General features: G+C 43.8%; 1 protein-coding gene across 2 annotated transcripts in view; it reads left to right on the plus strand.

Moving 5' to 3' along the window:
* wdfy4 (WDFY family member 4) overlaps positions 1 to 24138 on the plus strand; it is a 351018-nt gene that overhangs the window by 79680 nt on the left and 247200 nt on the right. For both annotated transcript variants that reach the window (XM_085970369.1, XM_085970368.1), the window contains 14 exons: positions 1412 to 1488; positions 2283 to 2501; positions 6882 to 7060; positions 9438 to 9669; positions 9778 to 9929; positions 11114 to 11225; positions 14360 to 14550; positions 16637 to 16789; positions 17211 to 17281; positions 19516 to 19677; positions 20892 to 20983; positions 21098 to 21197; positions 21292 to 21497; positions 21950 to 22119. In XM_085970369.1, the coding sequence (XP_085826495.1) occupies positions 1412 to 1488; positions 2283 to 2501; positions 6882 to 7060; positions 9438 to 9669; positions 9778 to 9929; positions 11114 to 11225; positions 14360 to 14550; positions 16637 to 16789; positions 17211 to 17281; positions 19516 to 19677; positions 20892 to 20983; positions 21098 to 21197; positions 21292 to 21497; positions 21950 to 22119 (2116 nt within the window). The remainder of the gene's footprint in view (positions 1 to 1411; positions 1489 to 2282; positions 2502 to 6881; positions 7061 to 9437; positions 9670 to 9777; positions 9930 to 11113; positions 11226 to 14359; positions 14551 to 16636; positions 16790 to 17210; positions 17282 to 19515; positions 19678 to 20891; positions 20984 to 21097; positions 21198 to 21291; positions 21498 to 21949; positions 22120 to 24138) is intronic.

The raw sequence follows: 24138 nt of genomic DNA on the forward strand, positions 1-24138 counted from the left end.
CTTGGGATCATTCACATCCACCTGAAAGGAAAAATGTGGCCTCTGTTCAATGTCTCATCCAAAAGCACTCTCTCAGTATTGCACAGAAGTGTTAGCCTAGATTACGTGCTCAAATCTCTGGAGTGGGGCTTGAACCCACGACCTTCTGAGTCAGAGGTGAGAGAGAGAGTGCTACCATTGTGTAAGGGGCATCCAGAAAATTGTAAATAGCCTCTTGAGGCCTGATACCTAAAGACAACAGTCATAACAGCCAGATGAGATTTTAGTCTAGCGCCAGGTTTTCGTCACTCAGCCAGTTGTGAAATGACAAGTAGACTTACGACAGCATTTCTAACCTGGCTTCCATTCAAGGTCTAGCAATCCCAGTGTTGTAATTACAGTTATTAACTTCTAATGAGTGGTGTGTCAGCAGATGGTGGATCCACAAGGAAGGAACATTAAAGCTGATGGTGCCTTGCTGTTTGCGGGCATTACATTTTCTCATTGTGAAGATAGGGTTGCCTATGCTTGCCCAGTCCAAAGCCAGATTGGGGCAGGGTATTTAACAAAAAATGCTATGCATATATACAAAACAAAGTGCTGATGCATCTATGAGAATGAATCAGTCCCGCTCAGGATTTTAAAACATTAATTCTCAGGATGTGGGCATCGCTGGCAAGGCCGGCGTTTACTGCCCATCCCTAGTTGCCCTTGAGAAGGTGGTGATGGGTCGACTTCTTGAACCGCTGCAGTCCGTGTGGTGAAGGTGCTCCCACAGTGCTGTTGGGGAGGGAGTGCCAGGATTTTGACCCAGCGACGATGAAGGAACGATCGGTATATGTCCAAGTCAGGATAGTGTGTGACTTTCAGGAGAACTTGGAGGTGATGGTGATGCCATGCGCCTGCTGCCCTTGTCCTTCTTGGTGAGAGAGGTCGCAGTTTTGTTTGGTGCTGCTGAAGAAGCCTTGGTGAGTTGCTGCAGTGCATCATGGAGATAGTCTACACTGCACCATGTGATGGAAAACTAGTATTCGGGGTCATTTTCAACGTCTCTCCCTGGGTGGTAACTTGGCAAAGCTTGCTCAAAGAGATAGGTTTTAAGGAGGGTCTTAAAGGAGGTCAGAGAGGCAGGGAGGATGGCATCTTTGTGCCCATGAAACATGTTCCTGATGTTACTATGGTAACAAGGCAGTCAGGTACTTCACCACAAGATGGAAGGGAGGGTAACTCTCCTGGGGTTTTGCACGTCTTTCAGTGGCAGACACGAGAGCAGAATTGTCTCTTTAGAATGAAAGAGCAGGGCTAGCATGTAGCCCAGGGAGAGCTAAAGAGAAAAGATCGTAAAATGAAATTTAATTAAAAGGGGAGAATGATCTCCAATGGTGTCAGTTCTTGAACGCAGACCTAAATCTCACTTTGAATATTTTGCCAGGTGCTGTTTCTTACCCACACTGGCGACAGTGATGGGGATTAATGCAGAATCTCCAACCGTTGGTGGGATTGGGGACGGTAAGAAGTATATTTCTATGCTTTGTTTGTTTATAACTGTTCCCTTTTTAGATGGTGATTAGTACTGCGCTGATAGGCACGGCTGAGATTCCTTAGTCCAATCATTTCCCACAAAGACATTTGAGGGGAAGAATTGGGTTGCTTTGCACCTCCTGTTATAACAGGGCAAAAGCACCTAGCGCCCGGGTGCGGCGCTGCAAATGCCTCCCGCGAAATTCAGCGGGAGGTTAGCGGTGGCGCCGTGCGGGGCTGTGCCTCCGGTGATGACGTCATCGCTGGGCGCAGCACCCCGGCCGCAAACTTGGCTCGCGATGTCTGACAGGGTCAGGGGGCCGCGTTTGTGGCCACGGCGCCGCCAATTAAAGGGCAGGTGCCGGGCCGCCATTTTTTATTGGGCTGCCTGCCAGCACCTGCCCCCTTTCACCTCCTCCCGCCAGCCGCGATCGGTCACTTTTGCCGGCACCCCACTCCCCGGTGGTCCAGCAGGGCTCTGATGCGCGCTGCGCTAGGCTCCTCCCCTTTACTCAGAGGAGAGAGGTCTTTAATACCGTGGCGCTATGTGCTGACACACGTGGCGCTGTTGTTGTATGTAGCACCGCAATATTGAATGGGAGCACCCCAAGAGGGAGGGGGAGCGCTTCCAGTAGCGCCCCGTCTCCTGCTTGGGGCACTACCACTCAATTTCCGGCGCGGGGGCGCTTCAATAAGCTCAAAACTTCAGTGAGAGAGCAAGCACGTAAGCCAGTTACTGATTTACTTCTGCTTTTCTGACCTGCCTTCCGTTTTATTCTCAGGTTGTCGGGGGTTTCCACCGCCTGTTGGCTTCACTTACTCCACATGGTTCATGATCAGCAGCTTCAGTTCTGCTTTCGATGCCCATCCCATTCGCTTTCTGACACTCTTCCGTCACATGTCCAAGATGGAGAAAGATTACACTTGTTTATCAATCAGTGTTTCAGCGCCAGAGAATCACTTGGTCATTTCCACACAAGAGGAGGCCTTTGAACCCTTGGGTATGGTGTACTATCACTTTATTATAATGGTGAACAATAGAAATAGCGAATTTGCACTTGATCTTACAGTACATCGGTGTAGATCTATTTCTTAGTAGTTCATGTAGTTCTGTTTCCCTTAAGCTCAATTGGTGAATGCTTTTCTTACTGTGGAATTGAGCCATTAGGTGAAGGAAGATCCCATGTTTGATCTGCAGTCTGTTGTAGGTTAATTAATCTCACCGGGGCAGTGAGAGCACAACTGCAACAGGCCTCAATGCCCCTGGACCAAGGAGGGGATTAATGGACCAGGGTTCCTGCTCCTCATCGCGATGCATTGGACTATCTAAGCGAAATACTGGATGGTGGCTGATGCTCGTGGAAGTGTACAAAGTTACAAAGTATTTACAACACAGAAACAGGCCATTCGGCCCAACAGGTCCATGCCAGTGTTTTTGATCCATGTGAGCCTCCTCCCACCCCCTCTTCATCTAACTCCATCAACTATTCCTTTCTCCCTCATGCTTATGTAGCTTCCCCTTGAATGCATCTATGCTAATCGCCTCAAATACTTCCCGTGGTATCAAATTCTACATTCTGACCACTCTCTGGTTAAAGAAGTTTCTCCTGAATTCCCTATTGGTTTTATTAATGACTATCTTATATTTATACTCCCTAGTTCTGGTCTCGCCTGCAAATAGTAAACATCTTCTCTTCGTAATCTTGATGACCTCTATCAGGTCAACCCTCAGTCTTCAAGCAACTAGGAAAGCAAATGCTCTGTTGGCCTTTATTACCAGAGGATTTGAGTATAAGAGTAAAGACGTCTTACTGCAATTATATAGACCACACCTGGAGTATTGTGTACAGTTTTGTTCTCCTTAACTAAAGGAGGATATACTTGCCATAGAAGGAGTGCAATGAAGGTTCACCAGACTGGTTCCTGGGATGGGGGGATTGTCCTATGAGGAGAGATTGAGTAGACTAGGTCTATATTCTCTAAAGTTTAGAGAGGTGATCTCATTGAAACATACAAAATTCTTACAGGGCTTGACAGGGTAGATGCAGGGAGGATGTTTCCCCTGGCTGGAGAGTCTAGAACCAGGGGTCACAGTCTCAGAATAAGGGGTCGGCCATTTAGGACTGAGATGAGGAGAAATGTCTTCACTCAGAGGGTGGTGAATCTTTGGAATTCTCTACCCCAGAGGGCTGTGGAGGCTCAGTCGTTGAGTTCAAGACAGAGATTGATAGATTTTTTAATATTAAGGGAATCAAGGGATATGGGGATAGTGCAGGAAAGTTGGGATGATATCGAAGATCAGCCATGATCTTATTGAAGGCTCGAGGGGCCAAATGGCCTACTCCTGCTCCTATTTCTTATGTTCTCTTTCCTGATTGGTTTAACCTCTCAGTTCTGGTATCAGTCTAGTAAATCTTTTTTGCCCCTGCTCTAGTAGCACAGTACGTTTTCAGTAGGGGGAGAGACATCCCTTTACTGTAGCAAGAATTATACCAAGTGACATAGAGTAATTGGTATCCCTCCTGAAATATTTAAACTTTTCCAATTTCAATATTATTCTATTTCACGCAATCATGTCTTTGGGGGGGGGGGGCGGTGGGATTTAAAATAATTTACGGTTTTAATTTTACTCAGAATTTTGGCAACATGAGTGCAGAGATTTCAGTTTATTTTCCATTTCTTAATTCGGCACCACAAGATGATACCTAACAACATGGGCGAGAGACGGGTGAGATTAGTAGGTCAGGGGTGTATAATATGATACGTAGTAGAACCTACTTCTGCACTCTGCACCCTCATCTTGGCTTGCAAGTACAATATTTTAAAATAGGAATAAAACATACCTGCCTCAAACAAATGAATTGTGTATTGACACGGAGAAAAGTGACATGGGAATTTTTTAACTTCTGGACAAAGCGTGGTCAGTGCAGTGTTGGAATGAAGCTGCCATTGGCCTTATTGCACCAAAGGAAGAAAGAAAGAACTCGAATTTACAGGAAACTCTTTTTTATCCGGCACCGACGGGACCGGCGTGGTGCCGGTTTATCAAAAAGTCCGGATTACAGAGAGGTATAGTTAAAGGGTACGAGAGCCCTGTACACAGCAACAAATCCAGGCTTCCCTGTTGCTTAGCAACAGCTGCAGGAACCCCGGCCACAGACCAAGCGTCCCTGTTGCTTAGCAGCAAGTGCAGGAGCCCCGATTACACAGCCACAGATCCAGGAACAGCCACTAATATGAAGTAAAACTTACCTGAACCTACACCTGAATTTTGCCGGTTAAGAGATTTCCGGTTATTTAGGTGCTGGTAAATTGAGAGTTTCCTGTATCTAGCGCCTTTCACCACCTCAGAACGTCCCAAAGCGCTTTACCAACTAATGAAGTACTTTCAAAGTGTAGTCGCTGTTGTGATGTAGGAAACGCAGCAGCCAATTTGCGCACAGCAAGATCCCACAAACAGCAATGAGATAAATGACCAGCTAATCAACTACTTTGCCAGTTATTACAGGTTGACTATCCCTTATCCGAAAACCTTGGGACCAGCTGTGTTTCGGTTTTCGGAAATTTTCGGATTTCAGAAGGTATTATGAGATTGGGAAACTCTGAACATTAAATTAATTTGGTAATTAGTATTTGTATTTAATATAAATTTTAAAAGTTCAGGCTACCTCTTGCGACTGTTCCGTGTCTCATTCCCCTTCCTGCTTCTCTGTGCTGCCGCTCACAGTCTGTTTACAGCTCCCCCTGCTCTGTATCTGAATTCCTTGACTTAGCGGGGGTCTGGGGCTCGACTGCCGCCGGCAGTTGTGGGAAAGCCGGATATCGGCTGACTCCTACGCTAAGCTGGCCCGCAAATCAGGTCAGAAAAGCATCGGCCGCGTCGGGTCATGTTTGGCGCCACTCGGGTTATGTCGTGCGCACGACTTACGCTCCACAAAAAAACTTTCGGTTTTCAGAGGTTTTCGGTTTTCAGAAGTGCGGATAAAGGATAGTCTACCTGTAGCATTAAAGAATTTCTTTGATTACTGTATATGTTGCCATTATAGGAAGCTTCTATGAAGATACTGAAGGAAACATGATGATTGTGTGTTGAATTGCGGAGCCTCACCGACTTCTGTCGAACCTGCAGGGCACCTGTCCTTTTATTGACCTTTTCTGCTCAAGTAATTGATGCTGTTTGTGACTGGTGGGATTAGTGTAATGCACAGTAGAACTAACGAACTTCAGCGGTGCCTAAGTAGCAGTATGGTAATAAAAAAAAACAACTTAAACGAATCAATACAATGCTCCCCCAAAAAAAGAAAGCGTGCCTCTCTCACAGGAGGTGTGCAGAAGTGTGCACTTGCACGGGCATTTGAAATGACGGGGAAACGGGGCTTGAACGCAGCTGAGGCAGTGGGAGGCTCCATGAGGAAGCTAACCTGGAGTGGCGGCCCTCAGCTTAAGGTGATAATAGATATTGTTTTGCAACATGGAGGGAAACGGCACTAACTTACCTCTGATAGGGAATATTAGACACTCATTACCTACCTGTCGGCAACATTGGGTCTGACAGCATTTCAGTCCTGCTTGGCCATTCTTGTGCCCAAGTTGGTGACTCCAAGCCACCAAGTCTTTGTAGCCAGATATTCAGAGGTGTCACGACGGCACGGGACTCTGCTATGAGATCTTCCCTTGCTACGAGTCACTGCAACATTCCATCATTGCCTCCATTTTAGTTGTGGTTTGGATTGGGAACGCTCAAGGTTTACCCCACCGTCTGTATTTGTTATTTTGGAATTTCTCCCATTCTTAAGTATCCCTGATCCCTGACCCGGAGGAAGACCAGCCAGCCCGCTTTGAGCACTCTCTGCTAATGGTGTTCTTCAGCTTGCTTCACGGAGGTTTATATTCCAGTTTCCCCTCTCTCCCCCTGGAGAAAGCTACGGCCTTCACACCACAGCCTCTTTCCAACGGCCCGGCTGAGGCTCAGCATGTTGGTTTTCCACAACCCCCAACACGACATGGTACAGGATGGTTTAAAAAGCAAGTAGGTAGCAGGCAGAAGAGAAATGACCCAAGCTGTAGGCGTCGACATTTACTTGAACTCTACGGAATGTGTTTGACATGAATCAGTCATTCATGAAAGAAAGGCTTATGAAATAATACTGAGCAGCCTATGGGTGGCGCTGTCCAGGGAGAGTATAAATACTCAGGCACGGGCCCAGCTTGCGCAGGACATTCTTAACATGAACTAGTGAAGGACACAACAAGACCTCCATGTTGTAAAACAGTTGATTAAAGCTTTGTTTAACGCTTAGACCAAGTGCCTAGTAGTTTTCTTACATCAGTGTTAATACGACCACCTGAATATTTCTTCTTCTTGTTAATGTGCACTCTAGATTGGAATGATTCGAGCCAGACCCAGCAGTCTTCTGCGCTAACCTCGGTTGAGTTCAACGTCTCCAAGTACTTACTTGTTGGTCAGTGGCACCACTTAACCGTGGTGCTGAGCAAGGACGCTCGAAGAAACAGCACTGTGTTGGCATACTTAAATGGAAAAGTCATAGGAACAGCCAAGGTGGATCATGTGGCTTTTAATTTTGTATGGATATAATTTTACCAATGCACAGTTTCCACTGCATTCATATATATTTTAATGTTGAAAGAAGAAATCACTTATTGTTTCCTTTGTGGAGTGTTCTGTTATTAAAAAAGTGGCGGTTTGGAGAGGGATCATTTTACAGAGTACCTCTCTCTGGTATTCAAAACGCTCAAAACCTCAAAATTTCCATCATCTTAGTTCTCGCCAGGCTCCACAAATCAGTTTCAAAATCCTTTTCCTTACTTTTAGACACCTTTACGGAATTGCCCCATCTGATGCCAGTCACCTGCTTGAACAGACAGTGGGGTTTGTGGACAGGAATTGCACACCCTATACAACATTTTTAATAATTTGTATAGGGATGCTTGTTTTGAAGAGGAAAATCATCAAAGAACTCTTGTTAGTTAAATACCAATGTACACATGTATTTTATATTTATAGATGGTGTTCCAAATTGAGGTAATATGAATAAAGGCCCCACCATAAGCAAGGGATTTTCTCCATCATCAACCTAATAGAGAATCATAATTACAGTCATGGGATTCAGGAAATCAAGAAACTAGAAGATAATAGCAAAATACTGCGGATGCTGGAAATCTGAAACAACAACAGAAAATGCTGGAAAAACTCAGCAGGCCAGGCTGCATCCGTGGAGAGAGAAACAGAGTTAACTTTTCAGGTCGAAGACCTTTCGTCAGAACTGGAAAAAAGCAGGAAAAGGAACAGATTTTAAAGCAAGTTTAGGGGCTGGGAAATGGGGGAGGGGATGAAAGAACAAAAGGGAAGGTCTGTGATAGGATGGAAGGCAGGAGAAGAAACGAGGCATTAAGAGATATTCAAGGCAAGAGGAGATGGTAATGGGACAGGTTAAGAAACAAAGGATGGTTCTAGATGGAGTGTGAATTGCGCTGGCAGAAGGCCCCCTTCCCCCTTCCCACTGTCCAAAGCCCCAAACACCCCTTCCAGGTGAAACAGCGATTGACTTGTACTTCTTGCAATCTAGTATACTGTATTCGCTGCTCACGATGTGGCCTCCTCTACATTGGGGAGACCAAACGCAGATTGGGTGACCGCTTTGCAGAACTCCTCCGTTCAGTCCGTAAGGAGGACCCCGAGCTTCCGGTCGCCTGTCACTTTAATTCACCGCTCCATTCCCACTCAGACCTCACCGTCCTCGGGCTCTTGCATTGTTCCACGGAAGCTCAGCGTAAGCTCGAGGAACAGCACCTCATCTTTCGATTAGGCACTTTACAGCCTTCCGGACTCAATATAGAGTTCAACAATTTCAGATCATAACCTCGGCCCCTATCACATATATTTTTTATCCACACTTTTTGTTTGTGCTTTTTTTCCCCCCCTCCCACGTGGCAGCTGTCTTTCATTCTGCCAGCGCAATTCACACTCCATCTAGAGCCATCCTTTGTTCCTTTGTAACGAAGAAGGCATGCCAACGCCTGTTCTTCCTCAGGAGACTGAAGAAATTTGGAATGGCCCCCCAGATTCTCACTAACTTCTACTGGTGCACCATCGAGAGTATCCTGTCCGGCTGCATCACTAACTGGTATGGCAACTGCACCGCCACAGACCGCAAGGCTCTACAGATGGTGGTGAAAGCTGCACTACCTGCTGTGCAGGATATCTACCCCGAGAGGTGCCGGGGGAAGGCCCTGAGAATCATTAAAGACGCGAGCCACCCCAGCCACAACTCTTCGCCCTGCTCCCGTCCAGTAAGAGATACCGAAGCATACGGTCTCGTACCAGCAGGTTTCAAAACAGCTTCTACCCCCAGGCCATAAGACACATGAACGTATAATTTATTATTATTTATTTATTACTGTTGTTTTATTTATTATTACTGTATTTCTATTAGTATTTTATCATTGTTATGCCATATTTATTCCAATGTTGGGAGGACTCGTAAAAATCAACATTTCATTGTGCAGTACACACGTCTGCTGCATATATGACAAATAAAAAATTGAATTGAATTGAATTGAATTAACCTGTCCCATTACCATCTCCTCTTGCCTTGAATATCTCTTAATGCCTCTTTACTTCTTCTGCCTTCTATCCTATCACAGACCTTCCCTTTTGTTCTTTCATCCCCTCCCCCATTTCCCAGCCCCTAAACTTGCTTTAAAATCTGTTCCTTTTCCTGCTTTTTTCCAGTCCTGACGAAAGGTCTTCGACCTGAAATGTTAACTCTGTTTCTCTCTCCACGGAAGCTGACTGGCCTGCTGAGTTTTTCCAGCATTTTCTGTTGTTGAACTAGAAGATAATGTTTTGCGTAATGCAATGAAATATTGTAGCGTATCATGAGTTATTCACAGTAATTCTGCCTTACCGTTAACAGATACAGTACATTCAGACCTTTCCAGGAATGTACGTTTCCTTGGATTCATCAGCTGTCATCGATGTTCATGGGATTATTGGAACGCCCCAGATCTGGAAGCAGAGGTCCTCTTTAGTTTGGCGTCTCGGCCCAACTTACCTATTTGAAGAGTTGACTTCTTCAGGAACTGTTGAAGTCATTTATCAATTGGGACCAAACTATTTAGGAAACTTTCAGTCTGTTTATTTGCCAGGTAAGTTGATGATAGAAGGGACTCCCAAAAATTCAGCTCTACTTCTTTCTCTAACTGGAATCCCTTCATTCTCTTTTGTTTAAAAAATAATAATTTCTTATATTATAGGGAATGGTTTGACCAACAAGTCGGTGCCTTTAGTGCTTGTGGCAGAAGAGAAGGTATCCCTTGGTATCAATGTAGTGTCATCAACAGTGATGACTGTTACAGATATAAGAAATAATTACAATGAAGTGGACAGCCGATTAATATCAAGTGAGGTATGTTCGCTAATTTGTTTTGCAAACTATCCTACGGTTATTAAATTCAAATCTTTAAAAATTGTACTGCGGCAACTCATGTGACGGTGATTTAGAAAACTGATAAGTGGGCCAGGGACTAGTTCCACTGGAGCAGAGAAGGCTAAGGGAAGATTTAACAGAGGTATTTTTTAAATTTTGATGAGACAGGCTAAATAGGAAAAGACTATTTTCTCTGATTGAGGTGTCGTCAATTTAAAATTGTCGCTGAGAGAGTGAGAAAAAGCATTAGGAGGAATTTCTTGATAGAGTTGTTGCGCATGTTGGAGTTTGGAATGCTTTGCCACAGGGAATAGTTGAGGCAAAGACTGCTGCATCTTTTAATGAAGAATTAGATCAATATTTGAAGTAGAGGAAGAGGCAGTGATATGGGGAGAGAGTAGGGCAGTGGGATTAGTTTTGGATTGCTCTTACAAAAAGCCGGCACAGTCTCTTTCTGTGCTGTAAGTGCCTATGGTTTGATCTTGCCAGCAGCTATGTTGCCTTTACCATTGTTCACCTTTTAAAGACTAAAAAGGACTGAATATCCCATTAGCTCTTTTTACTTATTGAAACTCTCTTTGCCGTTCAGAAGCTGGTTGGAAAGGAAAACCCTGCAACCCTCCGAGATCTCTGCGCTCCTCCAATTCTGGCCTCTTGCGCGTCCCCGATTTTAATCGCTCCACCATTGGCCGGCCGTGCCTTCAGCTGCCGAGGCCCGAAGCTCTGGAATTCCCTCCCTAAACCTCTCCGCCTCTCCACCTTTAAGAGGCTCCTGAAAACTTACCTCTTTGACCAAGCTTACCTAATATCTCCATATGTGGCTCGGTGTCAAACTTTGTCTGATAATCGCTCCTGTGAAGCGCCTTGGGACGTTTCACCGCGTTAAAGGCGCTACATAAATGCAAGCTGTTGTTGTTGTAGTTTGGGCGTACACGCGTGGAGCTTTGCCTTTCCTCATCCCAAAGTAATGGCAACAGATAGATTAACTGCCTCTCTCTGCTCACCGTCAAGGTCAAGTGTGTTGAAATAAGCAGTGTAACAGCATTAGATCCGCAGAAAAATTTTGATTCTACTCTCTGATATCAAGGACTGAAGAGGTACTGAAATGTTTCCAATTTTCTGGTATTGATGTGGTGTTTTTTTCCTCCTTTGGCTTGGTGCAGTTGGGAATTTCGTCTCGAGATGACACAATGCCCATTGTTCTGGCACAAAATACTGCCAGCCATCTCCCAGGTCCAGCCCGAACAATTGGGGCACCACTTGCAAGCTTCTTTGGTAAGAAACATTAAATCATATTAATGCCTAAAAAGAAATGTACGGTGCAACAATGACAGATTGATAGTACATTTAGAAATAACTTTTGATTATTTAGCTGGGATGTTGTCCACTATTATTTACATCCAACCCAGCTCGCACAGCTCAAGGAAGGGCCTTTTCCCTCCCCCCTTCTGCCCCGAAAATGTTGAGTCCAGCTGGGGCGTGTGTGGTTCCACATATACCAAGTGGACATTCTTCAGGTATGAGCTGAGATGCAGCCTGTCCTCATCCGATCACTACACACGTGCACTTTCCAGCACGTCTCATTGGGTAGCAGTCTAAAGTGGACCAGAAATACTGAGGCCAATAGGAGCACCCTCACTCTCACTCCAGCGGAGTTTGGTTCATTCAGCACATACCAGGAATCGAACTTGGGACCATCTGATCATTGCCGTTCAGTGCCAAGCCATGGGAGACGTCTACTGTAATTTTTTTTAACCCATGTTGTGGTTAAACTTGGCTCAGTGGGTAGCACTCTCTCGCCTCTGAGTCAGAACTTTGTGGGTTCAAGTCCCACTCCAGAGACTAGAGCCCAAAAACCCAGGCTGACACTTCAGTGCAGGGCTGAGGGAGTGCTGCACTGTCGGAGGTGACGTCGTTCAGATGAGACGTTTAACCGAGGCCCCGTCTGCCCTCTCGGGTGGACGTAAGAGATCCCAAGGCACTATTCGAAAAAGAGCAGGGGAGTTCTCATTGCTGTTTGTGGGAGCTTGCTGTGCGCAAATTGGCTGCCGCGTTTCCTACATTACAACATTACAACAGTGACTACACTTCAAAAGTACTTCACTGGCAGTAAAGCACTTTGGGATATCCTGAGGTCGTGAATATATAAATGCAATCCTTTTCTATTTTAAAATTACGACCTATGTCTTTTCATCCAATTATAACTTTAAAAGAAAATGCTGTTTCATTACTTCATTGTCTGAGCAGTTACAATGTTGCATTTATATTTGCATCATGTTTGGGGAGAGCCAAGCATGTCTGAAAATTGTAACTTTTAGCAAGTGCCACTAAAGGACATTTTTGTATTGGTAAATATCTTTCGGTATGGCAGTTTGCTGGGAATATCTTTGTCGCTCTGGCTGTATGCCGCCACTATTACCATCAGAATGGATACAAGGGATTAACAAATGGTTCGGTGTAGAAGTATTGCTAAAGGATTGACAAGAGCCCGAGAGCTCACGGAGATTGATAAGGGAATCATTTTGAAGATAATCCTCGTTATTTATTTGATTGCTGTAATTAGTCCTTGGAAATTGTTCCCTTTGTCTTTTGAAGGAAGCGACAAACCAAAGCCCTATCTGCCCTGCACGACTGAATGGAGCCTAAAAATGTCCCTTGGTGCACTTTGTAACGAGCAGACCTACTAAAGGCTGAGGTCCTGGACAAATTGCCCTGCCTAATTTCTGTATCATTATTTACCCCATACTGTGACCACATTCTGTTCTAAACAAGTCATCAGGACCTTTTAGGCCTTTCTGATGAAATATTTTCAAAAGGTTTTTTTTTATTGCGGCAATTATACTGCCGTCTATTCCCTTTTGAGTAAGTCCTTTAATTAAAAAAAACAAAATATATCAATACTTTACCCGGCACATACCAATTTATAGCACGTTTAATATTAAGGTTTCCAGTTATATTGCACTGCAGTGCCAGCTTGGCTCAATGGTATCTTGCCTCTGAGTCAGAAAGTTGTGTGTTCACGCCCCACCCTAGGACTTCAGCATGCTGGTGCTTCAGTGCAGAACTGAGAGAGTGTTGTGTTTTCACAGGTGATGGCTTTCGGATGAGGCGTTAAACCGAGGCCCTGCCTGCCTGCTCACGTGGATGTAAAATGTCCCACGGTACTATTTGAATAAGAGCAGGGAGTTCTTCTGGTTCCCAGACCAACACTTAACCCCCAACCAAAACCACATTATTTGGTCTTTTATTCATTTTTTTTGTTTGAAGGACCTTGCTATGTGCACTTCAGAAAAAAATTATAATTATTTTTTTATAAAGTGCTTTGGACATAAAAAGAAAGAAAGATTTGCATTTATATAGTGCCTTTCATGACCACCGGATGTCTCAAAGCACTTTACAGCCAATGAAGTACTTTTGAAGTGTAGTCACTGTTGTAATGTGGGAAACGCGGCAGCCAATTTGTGCACAGCAAGCTCCCAGAAACAGCAAGGAGATAATGACCAGATAATCTGTTTTTGTTACGTTGGTCGAGGGATAAGTATTGGCCAGGATACCGGGGATAACTCCCCTGCTCTTCTTCGCGATAGTGCCATGGGATCTTTTACGTCCACCTGAGAGAGCAGACGGGGCCTCGGTTTAATGTCTCATCCAAAAGATGGCACCTCCAACAGTGCAGCCCTCCCTCAGCACTGCACTGGAGTGTCAGCCTAGATTTATGTGCTCAAATCCCTGGAGTAGGACTTGAAGCCCACGACCTTCTGACTCCGAGGCGAGTGTGCTACCCACTGAGCAACAGCATGAAGAAAGAAAGACTTGCATTTATATAGCGCCGTTCACAACCTCAGGACGTCCCGATGCGCTTTACAAGCAATGAAGTACTTTTGAAGTGTAGTCACTGTTGTAATGTGGGAAATGTGCTGTGCAAATGCAAGTCCTTTTTCAAGCCTGGAGCATCTTCAAAAATCAAATTGTTACAACTTGACATTGTCTATTGGCTCGGTAACCATCTTTGCCTATAGTCTAATATCCTAGAGAAACCTGGTTTGAACCCAGATAAACTTTTGAAAGTGTCTTCCTTTGGTGGATCTGTTCCCCACTGGATCAGGATAAGAAAAGCTGGTTGCACCCTATAGAAACACATCTGCCTTCAGACCGTCACTGAGAAGCATTGGCAGAAACCATGAGAATGCTCATGGCCCACACAGCTTTAGCTGATCAAGGCGAAAACATGATCGAAAGGCAGTAGCAGAAAGATCTAAACAGCTCCTCTACTTATTATGAGTTTTATTCCATGTCTGATTCCTTTTGAAACACAAGTAAAGGATTGACCTCTGTGTAGCATTGTGTTTATAATTTTGGTTTGAAGATCGTACCATGTGAACATTCAACTGCCGTGATTTATCCTTTAGGAGTCAGAACATTTTTTTCAAATCCTGCTGCCAACTGTTTGCAGTTCGTCGGTGGTCCTGCTGTGATATTAAGCTTGGTTGCCATGGCGTCTGATGACCATGAAATGTATGCAGCTGTTAAGGTTCTGATTTCTGCTCTGAACAGCAGTACACTGTGTGAAAAAGAGATGCACCGCATTAAAGGCTACAGGGTAAAGTGACCAACTTCGAGATGATTAGAAGTATATTGGTAGCCAGAGTTTCTGGAACTCTGATAAATGCAATTGATCCTCGAAGTTTATAAAATTTCAAGAGGTCTGTTAGATATTTGACTATAAGTATCAGTTGATTTTTAACTGTGCAAAGCATTGGAAATATTCTGGTATCAGATTGCTTGCATAATGTAAGTATTTTGGACAAGAATTATACTCTATAGAAGACAAGTCAAAGAATGACTTAAGGATCTTGTCTCTTTTTAACCTAAAACTGAAAAGAATAAAGCCAGGTTGCTGGTAAAACGAAGACAGGATCCAACTCTGAATCATTGCCTTCGATTACACAAGCTAAAGAATGTTGGAAGTTGTTAAGTTATTTACTTTAGTTACTCAGTTTTAAACTCAAGACTCAGTGTAGCCACTACACATAGGCAATGCGAGGTAATAATTCCAAACCCCTAGTTACTTACCTATTGTAACGATCCTGAGGGACTGGCCTGTGGGAAGCTCCTCCCACCTCTGGGAGTGGGAATTGGGTATATAAGGCAAAGCCCAGGAGGTTCTGTGGCGAGGTAGAGATTGGGGGAGGGGTGGGGGAAGGGGGGGGAAGGGGGGATGGGGGGGAGGGAGGGGGGGAGGCGGAGGGAGGGGGGGCGGGAGGGGGGAGGCAGAGGGAGGGGGGGGGCGGGAAGGGGGTGGGGGGATGGGGGAGGCGGGGCTGGGGGCACGGAACACAGAAGGTAAAGTGTTGTTGCAGTTGCTGACTTATATCATAATTTTTTTAATTCATTCATGGGCTGCGGATGTCGCCGGCAAAGCCAGCATTTATTGCCCATCCCTAATTGCCCTTGAGAAGGTGGTGGTGACAACTGAGTGGCTTGCTGGGCCATTTCAGAGGGCAGTTAAGGGTCAACCACGTTGCTGTGGGTCTGGAGTCACATATAGTCCAGACCGGGTAAAGACGGCAGATTGCCTTCCCAAGGACATTAGTAAACCAGATGGGTTTTTACGACAATCCGGTTATTTTATGGTCACCATTACTGACACTGGCTTTTTTATTCCAGATTTATTTAATTCACTGAATTTAAATTCCCCAGCTGCCGTGGTGGGATTTGAACTCATGTCTCGGGATCAGAGGCCTGCACTAACGATCTGGAGACGTGAGTTCAAATCCCACCATGGCAGCTGGGGAATTTAAATTCAGTGAATTAAATAAATCTGGAAGAAAAAGCTAGTATCAGTAATGGTGACCATAAAACTACCGGATTGTTGTAAAAACCCATCTGGTTCACTAATGCCCTTTTAGGGAAGGAAATCTGCTGCCCTTACCCGGTCTGGCCTATATGTGACTCCAGACCCACAGCAATGTGGTTGACTCTTAACTGCCCTCTGAAATGGCCCAGCAAGCCACTCAGTTGTACCAAACCACTACAACAAAGTCAGCACTGTTGGGAGTCTCTTCACCACACAGACTGCAGCGGTTCAAGAAAGTGGCTCACCACCACCTTCTCAAGGGCAATTAGGGATGGGCAATAAATGCCAGCCTTGCCAGCGACGCCCACATCCCGTGAATGAATACATTTAAGAAAAAAATCTGCTGTGCTGCAATCTCTGTATCTTACACTTATTGATGTCACATAATGGTCCAGGAATGTTGTCCCAGAGGAACTTATTTGTTACAATAAATCAATGGGTATTTAAATTCTTTTAGTTATAAAAATCAAAACATTCTATATATGCTAAAATATTTAGTTCAAAAAAGGTTATAGAAATTATTACAAAACGCCATCCAACCTGCTCCTGATAATTCAAAGGTTTTTTTTTAAAATAAAAATTTGAATGATCCAATAATTTGAATTAAGAAACAAAAGAGGAAGGCGGGGAGTTACTGCTAAAAAGAGTTTTGAATCGTCAGATAATTTGAATTAAGAGTAGATTGTAAGTGCAAGCTCCAGTTTCATTTGTGAACTACGCCAATTTTGTTTAGCTGCTAATGACCTCTAACTGCCAAATTGTGCAGTTAGTTTACAACCTGTCCATTGCTGTAATGCATGTCACACTGAACTCTTCATATTCCATATAGCTTTTAGCACTGCTGCTGAAAAAGAAGGTCCGACTGTTAAACGCCAGGATTTTTCAACTTATACTGACTATAGTCGGAACTGTGGAGCTGGGCCGAGGAACCTCAACCATTCAGAACGACTGTGCCTTCAGAGACCTCCTCTGTGATTTTGAGGTAAGTGGACTTTGAAAACATTCACATCTAAGGCTCGTCAATAAGTGTTGTTAGGCTGATCAAGTGTAAAGGCCACCACGGCTGAGATTGATCCTGTTCACATCTGGGATCCACACACACACACATTTTGAAGCAGGAGTCACTGGATAGTCTTCAGGACTGAACCTTTGGCTGATTTTCTTACTCCAGGGGCACTGAAGAGTTGTAGCTGTGAGGATTGGCTATCACCCATTTTGTGTTACCGCCAAACACCGATTTCAGCTCCGATTTCTGCATGCATTTGTAGCACCCTTTTTGTCTTGAACTTCCTGCAGATTAATCCTCTCAGTACAATAGTGCACACATTTTAGGGACAGTTTATGTCCATAGCACGTTAAGCTGGTTTCTCATTGTCATTAATGGAATACTTTCATTTTTTAAGATTTGGCTGAATGCTCCAGAGAAGCTTGATCTGCTGCTCCTTAACCATTTTGTGGAACTTCTCAAAAGCAGGTAACGGCACACACATCAGGAATCATTGCAATCTGATTGTTAGTTAATTTAATTTAAGTATTTACATTTGTATTACTTTCAGGGGCGATGGAGAAAGCGAATCACTGATTGATTATGTGCATATGTACAAAACATGAAAATGATTAAATCCATAATTTATTTTTGAACGGGAAAATATTGCTGTTTGCATTTTCTAAATCAATATAATTATGTCATATCTCTCCAACTGGGAGTGGCTTTGTAGAAGGGCTGATGAAGCACGAATCCTGCCAGATAATGCTGCTATTCAACTACCTACTACTTCTCCAAGGTTCTTTTATTAACATTTATTCTTGGGATGTGATCATTGCTGGCAAGGCCAGCATTTATTACCCCATCCCTAGTGAGAAGGTGGTGGTGAGCCACCTTCTTGAACCGCTGCAGTCCGCATGGTGAAGGTACTCCCACAGTGCTGAGGTAGGAACATCCAGGATTTTGACCCAGTGACGATGAAGGAGCGGCGATATATGTCCAGGTCAGGATGGTGTGTGACTTGGAGGAGAAATTGGAGGTGATGATATGTGGCTTGGAGGGGAATTTGGAGGTGATGGTGTTCCCTTGCACTTGCTGCCTTTGTCCTTCTAGGTGGTGGAGGTCACAGGTTTAGGAGTTGCTGCCAAAGAAGCCTTGGCAAGTTGCTGCAGTGCATCCTATAGATAGCACACACTGCAGCCACGGTGTGCTGATGGTGGAGGGAGTGGATATTTAAACCAGTAGATGGGATGCTGATCAAGCGGACTATTTTCTGTTAGGCAAACCCACTTGTTTTGAGGAAATCAAAATAATAGTCTGGAAAAATTATTAGTACTGATAATCTGCAGCCAATTAATGATTCTAAAAAGTTCTCTGTTAATGGCCAATTATAATTCTGTTTCAAGGGAGTATTCAATAGCACTCAGTTACCTATCAGACATCTGCCAATCAGTTTCACAGTAAGGAGGAAGCTCCCCCACCATAGAACATGCATTGCTTTTTCAGTACACACGACCAAGCCAACAAACCCAAGCTCTGTTGCGGAGTGTTTGAGAATGTTCTGAACCTGATCTGAGAGCCCACACTGACAAATTGGAGTTTTTCCAATTGAAGAGTCAATGTTATATCTTAAATAACAACAGAAAATGCTGGAAACACTCAGCAGGTCAGGCAGCATCATGGAGAAAGAAACAGAGTTAACGTTTCAGGTCGATGACCCTTCGTCAGAACTGGAAAAAGTTGGAGATGTAACAGGTTTTTAAGCAAGTGTAGGGGCAGGGAAAGGGGGGAGGGGAGGAAAGAACAAAGGGAAGGTCTGTGATAGGGTGGAAGGCAGGAGAGATTAAAAGACAAAAGGGATGATAGTACAAAGCAAAAGGAGATGGTAATGGGACAAGTTAAGAAACAAAAGATGACTCTAGATGAGGTGTAAATGGCAATTGCTGAATCATCAACAGCTGTCATGTGAAAGAAAAAATATTATATCTTAGTCAGCCAATAAAACATGGCATTCCATTGGAAGCATGACACGAGTGAGAGTTATATTTCTTTTATTAATTTTCTTTAAGCTAAACATGTATATATTTTATGAAGTCATTGAACACGTAGCTTACAGAGGAATGCGTTGGTACATTGGGCTCGTCCGCCTGCTGCACACGTGTTGGGAACACGCTTTGTTTGGGGGGTTTGACAGCTCTCTGGGGTATGGCTGGCTCCCCAAAAAAGTCAGAAGAGAGTTGCTCCACAAAGGACCCGACAGAGCCCGTCACCAGGCGTGCAAAGTGCTTGATGTCCTCTTGACTGAGGGAGGCAATTCTGATTGCTGAGGAGTATCAAAATGGGTGATGTCGTTTGGGGTGAAAAAAGCAACAAAAAAATCAAAAAGATAAAGTTGGTGCTTCACTGATTATGAGGGGGAGAGCTTCAGAGAAATGGTGAAACATTGAGTTTTATTTTTAACCCTTTTTCTGCCTCATTGACTTTGTTTTATGTTTCCTTCCTCTTTGTTCACTTTTATGAATCATTTTGATGTGTCTCTTAAACAATAATTCTTTATGAGAAACCTTTAAGGAATACATTTGCTTCCTGACTGATGGGTTGGGGTTTGGTGATATCAGTCAGTGGCTGAGTCATGCCAAGAACTATCTGAATCTCTTGGTTCTTAAATTTATTTTGTGTAGTAAAAAAAAAGTCACCTCAGTGTTTTTGTGTTTCTCCCACAGTGATGGATACAGAAACGCCAAAGTTATGCATAGACTTCAGGTGGCACAGAGACTTGTCTTTCTCCTGAATGACCCAAATAATACCAGATCAAAGGTTCACGTCATGTGTACTATCCTTGCAGACTTGCTGAAAAGATACTTTAGCACAACAGATCTTCTGAGGTAATATATTATGGGATGGTTTTATGAAATAGTGCTCCCAATGCAAATGCTTTCCATGGTTTTTTTTGGTCCAATTGATGGATTTTTTCCCCTTTGGATTACCACATTCTTGTTTTTCACTTATTCCCATGAGCAGCGGAAGTTTACCCTGTTTTCTATCACGCACAAGATGTGTAGAGGAATACCAAAATTGTGTTTTAAATAGTGTTTAAGAATTTTGCATGTTATTATCTCATCTGAGTAGAGAATTATGGATACCTAGCATCTAGTTGGATTCAAATGGTGTTTCAGGTAGGGCCCATTCTGATGAAAGGTCTCCCATCGAATATTAATCTATTTTCTCATTCAGAGGCTGACTGATCTGTGCAGTTGCAGTAAGGGTACAGTAGCCGAGTGGTTATTGCACTGGGCAAGCAACGTAGAGGTCCTGAGTTCACAGTCCCACCATGGCAAATTAAGAAATTGAATTCAAAACAAGCTGGGCCTTTGTGGAAGCTGCTGGATTGTTGAAAAAACGGAACTGGTTCACTAATGTCCGTCAGGAAAGGGAACCTGTCACCCCATCTCAGTCTGGCCTACATGTGACTCCAGTCCCACATTGTGTGGTCCATGCTTACTGGCCTCACGGCACCTAGGGATTGGGAATAAATACTGCATGACCAGTGTCACCCACATCCCAAGAACAAAAATATCTTGTTTTAAATCTGTTTTTTGTTTCAGATATCTAGCATTCGCGGTTAATTTTTTAATTAATTTTTTCTTGATGTTAAATTGAGTCAATAATGGGGGCGATTTTAACCCTACTCGTTCAGCAGCAACCTGGCGGGTGGGCAGTTAAAATCGCCCTGGCTCTTACCTGTCCGAAAGCCGCCACGATCGCAACACCTGCAAATTTAACCCGCTCCCTTGAGCAGGCAGCAAGGACACACGCCCGGAGCCAACAGGGTCCTTCTTTACATGTGCATGCTGCGGCCCGATGACATCACTGAGACCCGACTGTCGTTATAACTCAGGCCTGAGCGGGGAATCCACCTGGAGTCAAAATCGGTGCCAATGTGGCAACAATTCAAGTATAGTGAGATCTGAAAGGATAACATTATTTCTTGGCTGCCAGTTAAAATGTCTGACATAAATTGTAAGGAAACATAGTGGTATAATTAGAGACATATTTGAAGGTTAATTACTATTGAAATATTTAATATTCTCTATTGAAGGATTGGATTATTCCTTACTTACACATTGCCTCCAGCTTCCATGAATGAAAAATTAATTTCACTCGAAACAGTTTCTGATACATCAATAGATGGTGAGACTTTTCTAATTTATTTAAAACAATTATATTCCAGATGTGTGCACTTTGTGTCTCACACAAATACTAAACCTGATCTATCTTACTCTTTATTTCTTTTGTTATTTGAAGTCATAAATCAAGTATCTGGAAGGACAGTATGGCTAAGAAACCTGCTATTGAAGACACTGTTAGATGTCTTGTCTTGTGGTCCCCTTAATCTGAATTCTAAGTAGGTATTCTCTTGAATTATTTTTTTAATTTTTAAAACGAGTCTCTTCTCCGAAGCTAAATGCTCTCTTTTTTTTAAAAATTGCTTCTGTCAGAGATCAGGAGAAAATGTTTACGTCTCTGGGGCCTGACTGGTTCTTGCTCTTCATGCAAGCTCATCTTCATCCAACCACTGTGATCCTGAGTGCAAGGCTGGTGCTTCACTTCCTGTACAATCCCGTACTGTTGACCAAGTTCAGAGATGGCATGGCAGGAAATGTATGGTTAGGAAACAGTACAGCAGAATGTAATATCTTAATGGGTAGGTGCTAATGTATATAAAACTAGAGTTTTCATCTTAAGTCCACAAATCATATTGTCATACGTACTCCTTTTCTTTCATTCATGTTATTGCTCTATAAATTTTGTATCCGTCTGCGCTGTTTTAGACACTTGGATAACTTCTGTGACTTTACACTTGCGCTCGCTCCAGAAGGTTTTTCATTGTAAACCTCTCCGGCGAGGGTTAAAGTTAGAAATTAGGGACAAGCACAGTCCTGACAAGGTCAGATTGGTGCAACTGGTCGGAGAGCTAGTCTACATAGCATTGGTGATCGGATGATAGGGATAACATTAACACAGCATTAAATTGATGCTTTCCTGTAAATGCCACGTCATGTGTAAAAGCAAACCGAAAGGATCAAAAATGCCATGCAGCACTTTCAAAAAAATCTTTCCATAATACCAAAACAAATTCTTGTCATTTGGTTGCAGACAATATCAAGTCTCGAACCCAAGCCTGCATCCAGACCTCGTGTTTAATTCCTGGATTTGGAATGATGCAAATGTTCTTGAACCATCACATCGCCCTACCTCAGCTCTACCTGCTCCTGGCTGCTTTGGTCTTACAGAAGCCGCTTACTGAGATGCCAGAGGACTCTAAGGTAATGTATCCCTAATTATAGAAGATGTACGTTGCAGTTTTTGTTGTTGTTGTTGCCATTATCGGAAGGTTGACTTACTTTAAGTATTTAATATAGTCGCTGGGACCTAAATTATCAGCATAACTTTGGAAAAAAGAAAGAACACATGAACTTTAATTTATGTATTCACGACCTTAAGGCATCCAAAGCACTTCACAGCCAATGAAGTACTTTTGAAGCGTGGTCACTGTTGTAATGCTGGGAAATGCAGCAGCCAATTTGCACACAGCAAGCTCCCACAAACAGCAATGAGATAAATGACCAGATCATCTGTTTCAGTGATGTTTGTTGAGGGATAAATGTTGGCCAGGATTCCTCTGCTCTTCTTCGAAAGAGCCATGAGATCTTATACATCCACCCGAGCAGGCGAACATTGGTTTAATGTCTCATCTGGAAGATGGCACTTCCGACAGTGCAGCACTCCCTCAGCACCGTACTGGAGTGCCAGCCTAGATTATGTGCTCAAGTCTCTGGAGTGGGACTTGAATCCATGACCTACTGGTTCAGAGGTGAAGGTCCAACACTGAACCAAAGTTGAATGTGGAATAAATGAGTAATTTCCTCCATGCTATATAGCTGGGAAATAAAGGCTATTTCATGGGGGATTTCAGAAAAATGTCAATCTTTCTGCAGTTCATTTTTACTGCTTACTGTCAGCTAAACTTATTTTTTTTAACAGAGAATGCCTAATATTACATGTTCAACGAGCGAGCGACAGGGCTGGCATTCCGTCAAAGGACTGTGACAGTACCACAAGCCACGAGAGCAGATCTCAAGTGCTGATGGAATTTGTGAATGAATTATACCCTTTAACTGCTTGGTGGATTCATAAAACTCCATTATATTTACACTGAAGGGATCAAGTGTTACAAGCAAACCTTTATAGCCCAATATACTAAGATTTTTGTGAGGCATTCGTGTACTACTGTGCAGATAGAGGCATGACCTCACTGCTCCTGAATGCCTTGCTTCCACCAGGCCCATCTGAAATGGTGTTATGCCAGTGGAGTAACGTTATATTAGCTCCAATGTAACAGTCAATGCAGCTATTTGCACTTGTCTGCCACTGCCAGGGATGAGCATATTAGTGTCTGTCACCCTGGAATACTGTGTGCAGTTCTGGTCGCCACACTATAAGAAGGATGTGATTGCATTGGAGAGGGTGCAGAGGAGATTCACCAGGATGTTACCTGGGCTGGAGCACTTCAGCTATAAGAACATAAGAACATAAGAACATAAGAAATAGGAGCAGGAGTAGGCCAATCGGCCCCTCGAGCCTGCTCCGCCATTCAATAAGATCATGGCTGATCTGATCCTAACCGCCAATCCACTATCACAGAACCATCTCCTGAATCTAACAGAATTAGACACACGAAATAGGAGCAGGATCAGGCTACACGGCCCCTGGGCCCGCTCCACTACCCACAGGGCCATGACCGATCCGAACCTAGACTCATGTCGAAATTCCTGCCTGCTCCCCATAACCCTTAATTCCCTTTACTTCTAGGAAACTGTCTATTTCTGTTTTAAATTTATGTAATGATGTAGCTTCTACAGCTTTTTGGGGCAGCATATTCCATGGACCTACCGCCCTCTGAGTGAAGTAGTTCCTCCTCATCTCAGTTTTGAAAGAGCAGCCCCTTATTCTAAGACTATGCCCCCTAGTTCTAGTTTCACCCATCATCGGGAACATCCTCCCCGCAGCCACCCGATCCAACCCCTTCACAATCTTATATGTTTCAATAAGATCGCCTCTCATTCTTCTGAACTCCAATGAGTAGAGTCCCAATCTACTCACCCTCTCCTCATATGTCCATCCCCTCATCCCCGGGATTAACCGAGTGAACCTTCTTTGTACTGACTCGAGAGCAAGTATGTCCTTTCTTAAGTGTGGACACCAAAACTGTACGCAGTATTCCAGGTGCGGTCTCACCAATACCTTGTACAACTGAAGCAATACCTCCCTATTTTTATATTCTA

Source organism: Somniosus microcephalus, chromosome 29 (assembly GCF_052327205.1).
Source record: "Somniosus microcephalus isolate GS21.2 chromosome 29, FLI_Smic_1.0, whole genome shotgun sequence".
NCBI lineage: Eukaryota > Metazoa > Chordata > Chondrichthyes > Squaliformes > Somniosidae > Somniosus > Somniosus microcephalus.